The sequence below is a fragment of the Ochotona curzoniae genome, unplaced genomic scaffold (genome assembly GCF_017591425.1).
Source record: "Ochotona curzoniae isolate NIBS_2020 unplaced genomic scaffold, NIBS_Ocur_1.0 scaffold_4505, whole genome shotgun sequence".
Classification (NCBI taxonomy): Eukaryota; Metazoa; Chordata; class Mammalia; order Lagomorpha; family Ochotonidae; genus Ochotona; species Ochotona curzoniae.
Window position 1 is genome coordinate 29,009,892 of NW_024467118.1, and position 14,372 is coordinate 29,024,263.

At 39.2% G+C, this 14,372-nt stretch overlaps 1 protein-coding gene across 4 annotated transcripts in view; it reads right to left on the reverse strand.

Moving 5' to 3' along the window:
* Positions 1-14,372, reverse strand: part of TEC (tec protein tyrosine kinase) — a 110,459-nt gene that overhangs the window by 6,231 nt on the left and 89,856 nt on the right. For all 4 annotated transcript variants that reach the window (XM_040966371.1, XM_040966372.1, XM_040966373.1 and 1 more), the window contains exons 7-15: positions 14,133-14,308; positions 13,263-13,328; positions 12,159-12,213; positions 10,376-10,455; positions 9,115-9,248; positions 6,259-6,333; positions 5,051-5,222; positions 4,747-4,963; positions 2,145-2,209 (exon numbers count right to left, since the gene is read on the reverse strand). In XM_040966371.1, the coding sequence (XP_040822305.1) occupies positions 2,145-2,209; positions 4,747-4,963; positions 5,051-5,222; positions 6,259-6,333; positions 9,115-9,248; positions 10,376-10,455; positions 12,159-12,213; positions 13,263-13,328; positions 14,133-14,308 (1,040 nt within the window). The remainder of the gene's footprint in view (positions 1-2,144; positions 2,210-4,746; positions 4,964-5,050; positions 5,223-6,258; positions 6,334-9,114; positions 9,249-10,375; positions 10,456-12,158; positions 12,214-13,262; positions 13,329-14,132; positions 14,309-14,372) is intronic.

Here is a 14,372-nt window from a genome sequence, read left to right on the forward strand (position 1 = left end):
GAACTAGGTAAGTGCTGGGTTCGTGAGCCCAAGGGGTGGGGCATTCAGCAAGGCTCAGGTCACATGGTCTTGGGCCTGGGGCCTACCTACAAGGTGGGTGCTGGGTTTATCAGCCCCAGGGGTGGAGGATCTGGTGGAGCTTGGGACACCTGGCCCAGGTACTTCGATTTGCCTGCAAGAACATGTCCTATTTAATGATAAAGGTGGAGCAGTGGACACAGACCCTGTTGTAAATGGAGAATAAGGCAACTCATTTGGTGCTGTAGCAGAAGAAGGAGAACAGAACAAACTGGACAACTACCCCAAACAATCAATCACAGCAAAAACTCTCAGTGAATGGAGCCAATGGACGTGGGGAGGGTGACATCATCCTTGGATCAGTGAAATCAGCAGCATTTCAGAACTATCCACACCACCTGGACAGAAGCCCCTGAATATGTACACACTGAGACTCTGGGTTGATATGAGGTGGCGGTTCCTCATCCCTGGGTCCTGGGGCGTGTGGAAAGCCATGTGTGGTTTTCCTCTTTGTCTCTCCCCTTCCCCCAGGAATAACAAGAAGAAATAGCAAATTTGGAAGCAATGAGTTCATCCAATTTTTCCTAAACCTTGATCCTTTTCACCATGATCAACCATATAATCATTATTTTAAAATAAAATTTAAAAAATTTTAAAAGGTAAGTTTATTTTGGTTCAAATGTCACTTTTTATATCTAGGCAAAGCTTTTCATAATACGCATTTTCTTTCTAACAAGTTTTTTCTTAATTTATTTATTTTTAATGGAAAGACAGATAAACAGAGAGATGGAGAGACAGAGAGGAAGATCTTCCATCCAATAATTCACTCCCCAAGCAACCACAATGACTGGAGCTGAGCCAATTCAAAGCCAGGAGCCGGGAGCTTCTTCCAGGTCTCCAAGACGGGTTCAGGGTCCCAAAGCCCTGGGCTGTTCTCGACTGCTTTCCCAGGCTACAAGCAGGGAGCTGGATGGGGAGCAGAGCCGCTGGGATTAGAACCAGTGCCCATATGGGATCCTGGCGCGCCCAAAGTGAGGACTTTAACCGCCAGGCTACCGTGCTGGGCCCAAAAAGTTTTTTCTTTGGAAAGGCAGATTTACAGAGAGAAAGATCTTCCATCCACTGGTTCATTCCCCAATTGGCTGCAACAGCTGGAGCTAAGCTGATCTATAAGCTAGGAGCCAGGAGCTTCTTCCAGGTCTCCCATGTAGATGCAGGGTCTCAAGTACTTGGCCAATCCTCTACTGCTTTCCCAGGCCACAGAGAGCTGGATGGAAACTGGAGCAGCTGGGACATGATCCAGTACTCAAATAAGATGGTAGTGTTTGTAGGTAGAGGATTAGCCTGTTGAGCCACCATGCTATCCTTACAATATGAATTTTTTATGAACTGTTTGAAGCCCTCTCATATATGTGTGTTCAAATTTTTTGTACAGAATGTATTATTTTAAAAATATTTATTTATTTGTTCAAAGCACAGAGTGACACAGGAAAAAAAAGAGAGACAAGAAGAGAGATTTTCCATTTGCTGGTTCACTTCCCAAACGGTCTCAACAAGGGCTAGGTCAGGCGGAAGCCAGAATTAGTCGCTTTTTCCAAGCCCCGCACGGGTGGCAGGAGCCTAAGCACCTGGGCCATCTTTCACTATGTTCCCAGGCTTATCAGCATGGAGCTGGATCAGAAGTAGAGCAGCCAGGACTCAAACCAGCAGGCAGGAATTGCCACATTGCAGGTGATAACTTACCCAGCTACAACACAATGCCAACCCCCAAATTTGTTTCAGCTCCATTACTTTTTCAAATATTTTGAACTTTTCTGAAACTTTTTAATGGTCTTTTCTAATATTGTGTTAATTAGATAGATTCAAGGAATAAAAAACATCACCATAAAAAGAGTTTCTGTGAAAACAAGATTCTGGAAATTTAACTTGCAGAGACAAAATACTGTGTTTAACAGGCTATACTGCCACCTAGTGGAGCAAATTACTAGATAATAATACATACTTATAAATTCTCAGAACTTCTAGCAGTATTTCCCATCTGCATCATCAGGGAGGATTATTCCTACACGTATTAATTCTATAAAACAACACAATCATCACCTAAAACTACACATACTCAGTCATACCTGGCCATTCCAAAGTCCGACACTTTGACAACTCCCGCCTCATTTACTAGACAATTTCTGGCAGCCTGGAAAACATGATGGCATTATAGTTTAAAAGTTACATAATAAAGGCAGAAACATAAAAATCCTGTTTTTATTAAATTTATTATAACTCAGTCACCATGTACAGAGAGTGGAAACTTCCTTAGAAGTTGCCTTTATTCTTTCCCACCCCCAACATACAAGTGTTTCCATGTACTTGAAAGAATGGCTAGAGACAAGTCAGAAAGGCCTGTTTGCAAAAGGACTTACCAAATGGAATCATTATACCTACAGTCCTTTCTACACGTGGGCTAATAGAAAGGTGAACCCTTTTTGCGCCCCCAGTCCTATTTTAATTAAACTATGTGATTTTTGTGTTAGAGGGACATCTGTTGATATCTTCCATCCAGGTTCTCGTCAACTGAGCTTAGTAACCCATAACCATCCAAGAAATGGGTGACCAATCTACTCCAATGCCTTTGTTCAATGACTGTTCAATCTCACCCACTAACAATGAAAAGAAAAGCTACGTGTAAACATAGTTTGCTTTTTCATTCATGTTTCCAGTACATGATAATACAGTACACTAAACTGGTCAATTGTGAATTTTTAAATTTAGATTTTCTTGTGATTCTTCAAGACTCTAAGATTCAAGAAAAATTGTTTGATAAAAAGTCATAGTATTTCTCAGAAGTAAAACATATTTTTAATATCATAAAGCATGAGCCAAGCTTACTTCCCAACTATCCACAAGCTTATTTTCCATATTATAGTAATACCACTTACTTCCCTACTGAGTGTTAACATTTATTTCTTAGGCAGCCTCCACCTTCCTGAAAAATACCCCACAAGGCATTGACTCAACAGGACTTCCCAAGCCCCTCAGGATATATGAATCTTCCCTTAAGGGGTAACACAAACTTATCATCAATATTGTATCAAAAACTGCTTTCACTAAGACGTGTTCTGTGTGGACAGGTGCAGTCTGCCATAGTCATGTCCAGTTTCAACTTTTAGCAGCTTTCAAAGTACAAAAAAGAAGATAGTGCCTAGCTCTTGAGTTTCAGCGTTCTTTGTCATCACTGACTGCAGTGCTGGCAAGAACGGCTGTTACACATAGCAGGTCGGTTTTACCAACCCACTGCCTAACCGCACAACGGGATCTTTACAACAGTCCTTTGAGCAAAACAATGTTACACCCAAAATTCACAGACATGGAAACAGAGTGTCAGCAAGACTGTGACTGTCACAAAACACATACAGGAAATCAAGTGTTCTATCTCCAAATCCTCAAATCCCTGCCATGCTTTAGCTAGAGATGACGGCAACACAGCAGTTACACTACAGAATCTAGAGCCAAACTCCCGGTGTTCAAATCCTGGCTCTACAACTTACCTAACCACTGGTCAGTTACTTCATACTATTTACAGAAACACAGTACCAATTTTTTAGTTATTTTTATATTCATGAAATATTTGTTACAGCCATGTCTAATAATCGTGATCCTTAAATTAAAAACAAAATTAAAAAAAAAGGGTTTTCCTGCTACTCTAAAACACAGGCATCCAGGCTTGATCACAAGAAAGCAACATAGAGATGAAGAAAGTCCCAGAGGCTCTGGTGAAAGAACTATCTTTGAGGTTCAATAGCAACGGACTGATAGGATGAGGACAGACTCATTTGTGAAGAAAAACAAAGGAAAGAATGGAGCACACAGGAAGAGTAGAAAGAGAAAAAAAGATGTTTTTCATCACAATAAATTAGAGCCAGTAACAGACTTCCTGTCCCGGGATGCTCAGAAGTTAACATGAGTCTCCCTCTTTCCCCTGTGATTTGAGAGAAAGAATGAACAAAACAATTTCTTTTACAGGTTTTGTTTATAGCGTGTGAGGTGAAAAAGAGCTTGGGATTCAGTCAGAAGGTCAAAGCCAACATTAATTTCCCTATGCATTACAGCAAGCAACCATTTCATGTCCCTAAACTAACTTTCTTCTCCAAGGGACAGTGTTGAAATAAAATCTGCTGCCTCACGAGGTTCTTCCAGTTATCAAACAACCACCAAGGGTGTGGAATTTGGAGACTGGAACTACATAAATCATTATATTTAATAAAGACTTTTCCATTAAGATAATGGAGCAAATAAAATTTACAAAGCTTATAAAGAATGGTAGGTAACAGCCCTTTGGCTCACAGGTAAAACTGTTGCATGGCATGCTGGCATCCCACATGGGCATCTGTTCAAGACCCAGCTACTCCACTTCTGATCCAGCATCCTGCTAAGGTGCCTGGGAAGCAGTGAAAGGTGGCTCAAATGCTTGGGACTCTGCATCCATATGGGAGACCTTGTTGAAGCTCTGGGCTCCCAGTGTTGGCCTGGCTTCTGTGACTATCTGAAGAGTGAACTATAGGATGGAATATTTCTCTCTTTCTGTATCTTCCTCTTTCCAATAATTAAATAAACCTTTTTAAAGTGGTGTAACACATTTAAGAACAAGCATTGGGCATTATGCCTCATTGTGTCTTTTCTCCAACAAATGGGCATGTCGGGGCAGTGGGCGGATGGGGAGAGGGTCATGCTTACCAGATCTCTGTGGATGAAGCTGTTTCTCTCCAGGTACTCCATGCCTTCACACACATCCTGACACATGCTCAGCAGCACATCTCTGCTGAAATGCCCTTGTCTCTGCCGGAGAAAATTCAGAAGGCAGCCCCGCTCCATGAACTCGGTGACAATGTAGATGGGTTTCTGCTGGGTGCATACGCCGTAAAGCTGAACTAACTTCGGGTGTGTCAATTTCCTGAGAAGGAAGGCACAGGTGCATATGGGTACCAGAGAACATAAATCTTCAGGGGTGTGGGCCAGCAAGGGGCTGGGAGTAACTCACATCATCACTTTGGCTTCTTCTATAAAGTCCTCCTCACACATGGCGCCTTCCCTTATAGCTTTGATGGCTACTTTGTACTGGGCTCGCCACTTGCCAAGCCTCACCACTCCAAACAGTCCACTGCCCAACTCCCTCATGAAGGTCAGCTCCGAGGGGTTAATCTCCCACTTCTCTGGAAGACAGTAGAGGGTAAATGTTAATATCTAAACCAAGAATGGAGAAAAGTCAAACCAACGTCAGGCTCCAAGGTACAGGATAACATTGCAATTGTGACAGAGAATACACCACCTACATGGGATCTGCAGTCGCTTTCCACCCCCTGGGAAGGACACAGCCCCGCTAGACTGCCACCATGCCAGCAAAGTGAACTGAAGAAAGCATGAAAACACTGCCAAAGACACTAATTCCACTAGAGCTGAAGCTCAGTGCTTTGAAGAAAAAGCAAATACCTCCTCATTCACTATTCTTCTCCCTGGGATTTTTGTTTTTCTTTTTCTTTTCTTTTTCAATTTAGAGCTAGAAAGGATTGAGCCTGAACAAAGAGCATCTGGCTAGAGATTTCTCTGCTCCTCCATCCTTACATTCTTGGCAGTAACAACAAAGCCCGTGATAACCACTTTCCCTGTCAGATGACAATGCTTATCTTTCCCTAATAGAACATTTCTTACTCAATTATCAATAATGTTGAAAATACAAAATATTTTAATACCCATACTATAAAAACCTATAAAATCATTTCCACTGTGTAGCATTCTATATACCTAAATTTGTCTGGTGATCATATACATATATACATATAAGTGTATATGTATATATGTCAAAGCATATAGCAGATCTCATATATATGAGAGAGATATATATATATAAAACTTTTAAATATAAAAGCATAGACCTATACAAATCTTTCATCCACAGGTTTATTTCCCAAATGCCCATTAGGACCAGGGTTGGGTCAGGCAGAAGTCAAGAGCCCAGAATTCACTCTGGGTATCCAACATGGATGGCAGGGATCAAAGGACCTGTGCCACCTCCTGCTCTCTCCTGGGATTTATATTAGCAGGAAGTTGTAAGCAAGAGTAGAGCTAGGATTTGAACCCAGGCACTTTGATTATGGGATGTGAGCATCTAATCATTAACTAAACATCTGCCTCTGGAAATGGATTCTTTCCCAGGAAAAGCAGCCCATGTGATGACAGCATGACAGTTACCATAGCTGAATCCTGCAGTGGTTGGAGCATTCTTCCCCTTGGTACTAACGGGGTATCGCAGCCTGGTGACAAGTCCTAGAAACCAAAGACGATACTATAGTTGAACTCCTTCTTTAACCATTCAGTACAAACACTAAAGCACAAATTCACAAAATGTGTTTATTTATTGATCTACTTCTGACCTTCTGTGTGCACAGACAACATTGTCCTATATGCTTTGACTCATTCAACACTTTGTTTTACATACTATCAGGAGCCTTGCTAGCTTCTGTACTTTTCAAATACTTTAAAGGATACAAAAGGCTTTCCCTACATGAGATCTGAACTATGAAAGAGATTTATAATTATCAGGCTGCTAAATCCAATGTGATTTACCTGACATAACTCAATGTTGGTACTCTAATAATTTCTTAAATTTATTTACTTAAGAGACAGAGAGTGAGGCACACAAAGATCTCCCATCTGCTCATCCACTTCCCAAATGCCCACAAGAGCTAGAGCTGGCAGGCTGAAGTCAGAGGCCAGAAACCCAATCTGGGTCTCACCTTGAGTGGCAGAGACCCAACTACTTGAGCCACCACCTGCTGCCTATCACAAGAAACGGGAATCAGAAGTGGAATAGGACATATAGGCCTTCAAAGCAGTGACTTAACTGCTACGTCAAATATCCACCTCAAGGCTAGCAATCATATCACAAACATCATGCTCCACAACACTAACAGTAGATATTTAAATTCTTGAAAATGAGTCAAGTGCATCAAACATTTTAAGTAGGTTGCTTATTATATTAAATAAGAAATAGGGGTGCCTCTTCTACCCATGGCCCTCTGCATTCCCTTTATTGCAACAAGTTTCAGAGTAATTTTAAATAATTATGTGCCTCTCTGTTTCCCCAAGATAAAAGGTCTTGGAGAATTAGTATCAGTCAAGTCCATCACTGTCTCCCCAAAACCTGGACTAGTTCCTGGATACAGCAGGTACTAAATACATGCTTAAGGATTGAAGTAAGATAGTGGTAAAGAGTAAAAACTATACACAAGAAAGAAAAAAATAGAGGAATATGAATGCCACAGAAGAAAATAAACAGAATAAGAAATTTGAAGAGCCAGCCATGTAGTGCACTGGGTTATGCTGTCACCCAAAACACCAATGTTTTGGAGTCCCAGTTCCAATTCATTACTCCACTTCCGATCTAACTGTCTACTGATGAGCCTGGAAAGCAGCAGATGATAGCTCAAGTACAAAGACATGCCACTCAAACAAGAAAACAGGATGGAGTTCCCTGCTCCTGGCTTTAAACTGGCCCAGACCCAGCTGTTTCGGCCACTAGAGGGTGAATGAGCACATGAAAAAGCTCTTTATAAAATAAATAAAATAAAATGGTATTTTAAAAAGTTCTTCAGGATATAAAATAAAATAGATTAGTTCCTCAAATGCACAACACAAAATTTATCTTATCAGAAAATGCATTCCTAAGTAAAAATCCAAGAGAAATCAAACAATTTTGCAAAAACATGTACCCAACTGTTCATGGCAGCATTATTTATAAGGGCCAAAATGTGGAAACAATCCAAATTTCACCAACTAATGAGTGATAAGTAAAACTGGAAAATAAAACTCATATAATGGATTCATATAATGGATTATAAATTGAAATGGATAGCTTATCCATCTGGCTGCCTGAATTTAAACTTTTCAACTGCCCCAGGACCTCTTTTTCTTGGACATATTTACACTTATTCCAAGAACACAAACCAACATCTAATGACACATTCAGTAAGTCCATTATGGCAGAAAAAATTTTAGGGGGGAGGGAGTCATTTACGTTGTTCAGAATCCATAGTGATAATGTCCAGCATTGTCCTAGATCATTGGGTGTAGAGTTTGTACCTACCCAGGCTGTGTCTTGGTTTCTATCAGCAGCTGAACCTGACTTTCTAACACAACAGGCAGATATGAAGGTAACTCTAAGGACTTGTAAATATATTGGCTTGAACCCTCTTCTTACCACTTAGTTTTATTATGCTTAGCTTGAAACTGGCATTCCACTTAAAGTACAATCTCAGGATACTAGCTGAGAACCTAATAATTCCACAATACTTTCCAAGCCATGAGTAGTGACTGAGCAACAGGGAGAAGTTATTACACAATTGCTAAGTGTCATGCCCTCTGTATTTTGTTTATATTACCTGATTATTTTGATAAACTTGGGTTGAAGGTTAAAAACAGGGGAGAGATTCATGGAATACTTACACATCTACAGCATGGATCAACATTAAAATCATTACACTGACTCCAAGAAACCAGCCCAAAGAGTCCACATACTGTGATTTCATTTCCATGAAATGTCCAGAATAGGCAAATCTTCAGAGACAGAAATTAGATTAGTGGTTGCCTACGGCTGGAGGGTGGAAAGGGAACAGAGGGAAACTGCTAACGTGTATAAGATTTCTTTTGGAGATGACGACAATGTTCTTACAATTAGATTATGGTGATAGCTGGCCAAACTCTGAAAACATACTAGGAACTACCACATTTTAGATTTCAAATGAGTGAACTTTATGAATGTAAACTATATATGGAAGCCAACATGACATAGTACTTGAATTCTGCCTTGTCTGGTAGTTCCTGTGATCACTCTGAAATGGACATACATTGAACTTTAGTTCTGTACCAAAGATAGATAACATAGAAATGTAGGAAACTTGGTATTTTTAGTTTTCCTTTGTACATAGTCCTTCCTTAATATGCAATGATTTTCAGTCAGTCACATTCCACAGTTAACTAGGTACAGAATAAAGCTGCTCAAGGAAGAATGCATTGGACATGAGCAAGCATGTTTTCAGACTCACTTACCTGCTGCATTGTGCTTATGATATTCAATAATCTCAGGAATTGAACCAAAAGCATGTTTTTCTGCTAGGTAATACTTCTTTGGAGATGTGGCTGTTTCCTTTATATGATAATGCCTGAAACCTGATGAACCTTCTCTAAAACAAAAATCAGAGTGCGTTAGAATTAAGTTGGTATAATACTACTGAACACTTAATACCTTCTCTACAGAGCAACCACAAGCTCCTTTGATGTGGTTCATTCTATTCCCAGCACAAACTTCACTTTTCCCCAAGTTCTTTTTAGCTTCATCTTCCACATTAATATGTGGAAGTTTCCAAAGTGGTCACTGACAACATATTTGGCTGCTAAAGGAATATCTGCCAACCCCATTAAGAAACCATAAAAAGACAAAACAGCTGTTGTCTACCCTGTCGGCAGATACTTGCAAATGTCTAAAACACTTACACCTCTAAAAGAAAATAAATTAGGCTTATGAATGTACATATTCCTCTACAACCTTCCCTTAAGATATCTTCCTAGGACACCGAGCACTTTGACTCAACTAGCCAATCCTCCATCTCCAAGAGCCAGCATCCCTATGGGCACCAGTTTAAGACCAAGTTGCTCCACTTCCCATCCTTACTTAGACATAATTTAGAACAGCATTTCTGAATAACTCAGATGTTTCTTGGCTGCACCCCCACACACACACACCTCTCCTCTGCCACAGCATTTATTCACCTACCACCATACTTGCCTGCCTGTAACTCTCGCTAAGCTATTAAAGGGCAGGGTCTGTGCTCATTTCATTCACTGCTGTAGTCTTGTGCTCAGCTCAGTGCACAATAATGTGTTGAACTTTTCTACAGTTCCTACAACCATTCTTAGCAAACATACCACTGTGTGCTGCATAATGACATTTCGATGAAACCTGCATAAACAACACTGTCTTGTAGTTACATGACCTAGTGATGCTGTAGTGGCTTAGTTTATGCAAGCAATCCATGATGTTTACAAAATAACAAAACTATCCAATACAGTTCTGAGAATATATGGGGTCATTAAGTACTGTGCAACTCTATACAGAAAACTACTGAGAAAATTGCTGAAACTAAAGACAAAAAGCCATATAAACTCTTAGAAACCAGGTTTAGGCTTTATGTCTTAATATTAAAACTACAGATAATTTTTTTTGAAAATCAGAATACAGAAAACAATATAAGAATTCATCCCACCCCCCAAAAATGTCTAAAACAAAAAACAAAAAGAGTAGATTACTTACCCTCCAAATTTCGTATATAGGGACACTGTGTACAAGCCTGGTTGACTGGAGTCCCTTACCATAAAACCACCTTCTTTATCCTAAAGTCCAAGTTGAGAAAATATTTTTAATATAATTACTAATAACAATGTCCCAGAGAAGATTCAAGAACTCACAATTTTATGATTTCTACTCTTTCCCCAGAAAATCGATTTTGCAGAAACACAGCTTACCACTAGGGCTCTTTCCTCCCCCCTCCCCACAACCACATAACCTTATACTTTACTTCATGCCACTGAGCTGAGACCAGCAAAAACAAAGCACATGGACTTTCCCAGCACTACAACATCTCTCACATGCTACTGTGAGGCGTTTCAATCCAGTAGTCTTTCAAAGACTGTCTAGAACCCATAGGTAAGATTCTGCAATTCTCAACATCTTGAACATGTGAGAAAATGGTTATTGAAAAACATTTCTAGAAGCAGTGCTGTAGTTCAGCGCATTAGGCTGCCACCTGCAACACTGGTACCCACATGAGCTTAAGGTCAGCTGCTACACTTTGGATGCAGCTCCCTGCTGATGCACCTGAGAAAGCAGCAGGTAATGGTTCAAGTGCTTGAGCCCTTGAACCTGACCCAGCTCTGGCTATGGCTGGCATCTGGGAAGTCAACCAGCAGATGGGAGATCACTCACTCTGTATTTCTGCCTTTCACATGAATAAATAAATAAATGTTTTATTTAAAAGGAGAGAAAAGAAAAAAGATTTTACTGAATGACTGAGTTTTATATCATACTTTTTTCAATATTTGCTCTAAGCTTTGAATCCTGGTTCAATTTCATTTATATTCATATAGCCTTTTTCTGTAAGTATCTCAGTGTTCTTTATAAGAGTGTACTTACAAATCCTTAATTCCCCAGGAGTCAAAGTTAAATGTCATTTTTGACAAAAGCGATGGACATCCAAGTAATGTAAGCAAAGAAAATTCAAAGCCAGAATAAAAAGGAGACTGTGTTTGGAAATTGGATCTTTACCAGGGTGTCTATGTTAAAATGAGATAATTAATGTTGTCCCTAATCCAGTAAGACTGTTGTCCCCATAAAAATTAAAATTTGGGAGGCAGCATTGTAGATCAGTAGGAAAAGCTATTACTGCCTGCAATGTCAGAATCCCAAATTGATGCTGGTTAATATCACAGCTGCTGCACTTCCAGTCTAGCTTCTGGTTAACGTGTTGGACTGCTGAAATCCATGTGGGAGACCCAGATGGAGCTCCTGCCTCCTGTTTTGGCCTGGCACAGCCCCTGGATGCTGTTGCCATTTGGGGAGTAAACCAGTGGATGGAAGCATATCTATGTATCTCTACTTCCCTTTCTGTAACTCTTTAAAAATTTTCCTTTTAAAAAAGGCAGCATGAAGCAGAATTGGATATAGAGACAGAAATGCCAAGAGGGAAGAGTTCACGATCCTGCCATCTGCAGGCTGAGGTCAGAGGTCTAGGAGTGATGACTCTAAGCCCTGAGAAGGAGCCAACCCTGCCAGCCCCTAGATTCTGACCATCTCACTCTGAAAGCATGAGTGGGCAGAGTTCCACTGCTCAGGCCACTAGTGCCATTTGCAGCACTTTGCTATTGAGTAAACTGACACAATGGCCTTCAATTTTAAATATTTATACAAAGCTAAGCCTGTACCTGCATTACAATATGTCCCAACTTTAGAAGCAGAGGTCTATGGCACTGCTTACCAGGGAGTCACTAAAACTAACCTGTACCGAAATGAAACACACAAAACAAGTACAGACACTTACCTCACTTCTGAGGAGTTGCTCTGCCTTGCTTCTATTCATATTTCGACAGTACCATCTGAACAGAACAAACACATTTAAGCCTTCAGGTTTTTAAAAACTGTTTTTGTTCCTAGTTGGATTCATAAGGTAATACAATTCAATGATAATAAATATCATAAATAAGACTTTATTTCTAATTTCAATAAAGAACAACTGGTTAACTTTGATATATACAATTCTTGAGTTTTTTCTATCCATATTTTAATGAAATTATATACTCACATTGTTTTATTTAGGTAGAATCAAATCACATCTGCTATATCATAACCTAGGTTTGTCATATGATAGACATTTAAAAAAATCAATATAGCTCTATGTGTTACAGCATGGATGCGTCATAACCAATTTAAGCTACCCTCATCATTCAACAGAATGATGAATGATCATAAAATCTAGCATTTAATGATCATAAAGTCATAATCAGAATTTCTGCTCTATTGACTCCAGCATGCAGGAAATGGCACCTTATTGACTTTTAATTCAATTTTGAAACCCATGCACGACTTTTTCATGGAGTAATTTTTCCAGACTTTCTGAAGACTCCTCACACACATGAATTTCAAAAATCTTGCATCAGCATAGATTGTCTTTTAGTTTCATTTTCTACGACCTTTTTGATATCACATTGTACTAACTCATAATATATTTTTAAGTGAAAATAAGATTTAAACAGTATAGACAGCACAATTCTATCTTCATACAAACAGTAAAAAGACGGAAAGAAAATTTACCAATGTCATGTCTCTACAGATCAACTCAATTATGAGGAATATTAACATTATCTCACGTTATCAAGCAAAGCTGTGATCTTCTTAAAATCAATTCAATGTTTTCTACATGTTTACACGCAATCATACACAGTACCTTCAGGAAAAATGATTCCTAGAGATCAACTCTTATAATTTTTTCTTATGCTAGATACCTCAATAAAGAATATATTGGTACTACTTTCCAAAGATAATGAATGCTTAAACTTTAAACATTAAATTTCTCAATGCCTCACATCATTAGGAAAATGAAAACATTTTCTAGTTTTTCATATTCACAAAATAAACATTTACTTACTCATATTGATCTAAATTGTTTGATTTCTTTCCCGTTACATAATTACTTGGGATATATCCTTCACTCCTAGAAATTTAAAAAAAAAAAAGACTCTAGCAAACATAAATTATTGAAAGATTATTAAAAGAAAGGAAGATTACTGATTTCTAGGATAACTAAGGCATATTGTCTAGCTTATAAGAAACATTACCTGACTCCTGTTAACATATCTGTATTATCTAACATTATACAAATTCTTCTATATTTGATCCTCACAAAAATTCTAAGGTAGCCATGCATCATAGCACCAATTTTTTCATAAGGAAATCAAGGCTTAGACAAATGAATGCAGTTTCTCAAGGTCCCCAAGGCAGCAAGCAACAAGGTCAGAACTTGCCCTCTGGACTTGTGAAATGAATGGTCAGTGCTCTTCTCAATGTTTCATAATACTTCTCCAGAACTCACAATTTCTTTGGATGTTTTAAGTAAAGAAATCTTTCAGAAACTTTAAAGTGATGGATTGAAAACATCACCAAGTCTAGTACCTCCAATTCCTTGCAGAAATGGTTCACTAAGGACTGTCCCTGACTTGTGCATGATACTTACTAAAGAGGGGACAAAATTCCCTTCACAGTCAAAATAATCTAATTAAAAAATACAATGAATGAGAAAAAGACCAGTGTCAACTATTGTAATTTGCAAAGAAGAGATGTGATCAGCTCATTTTTAAGTGGTCGAGTGACCACTTAAAAATGCAAAATAATAATGTGTTCTTCCAGTTTTGGCCAACTGAACCAGCCTGGTCATGTGGTAGTTATACCTCTTCCTCTTTCCACTCAGCAAACACCCACTCCCAACCCGCTGTATGCCTCACGGAGAGGGAATACTGACCCATATTTATCTCTTGCTCGCCACCAATGAACATCATTCTTTTCTAAGATGATATACTCTTGGCCTCTCTCTAATCGCAGATCATGTGCTTCTGTTGCTTGGAAGTCATACATTGCCACAACTATTTCCTCACCATTATCTTCTTCTTCAGGAGGAATTGGTGGGGGAGGCCTTCGCTAAACCAAGGAGATAACATTTGAAAGTTTAGTCTCCTGTTTGACAGTGCTCACACAGTAGAAC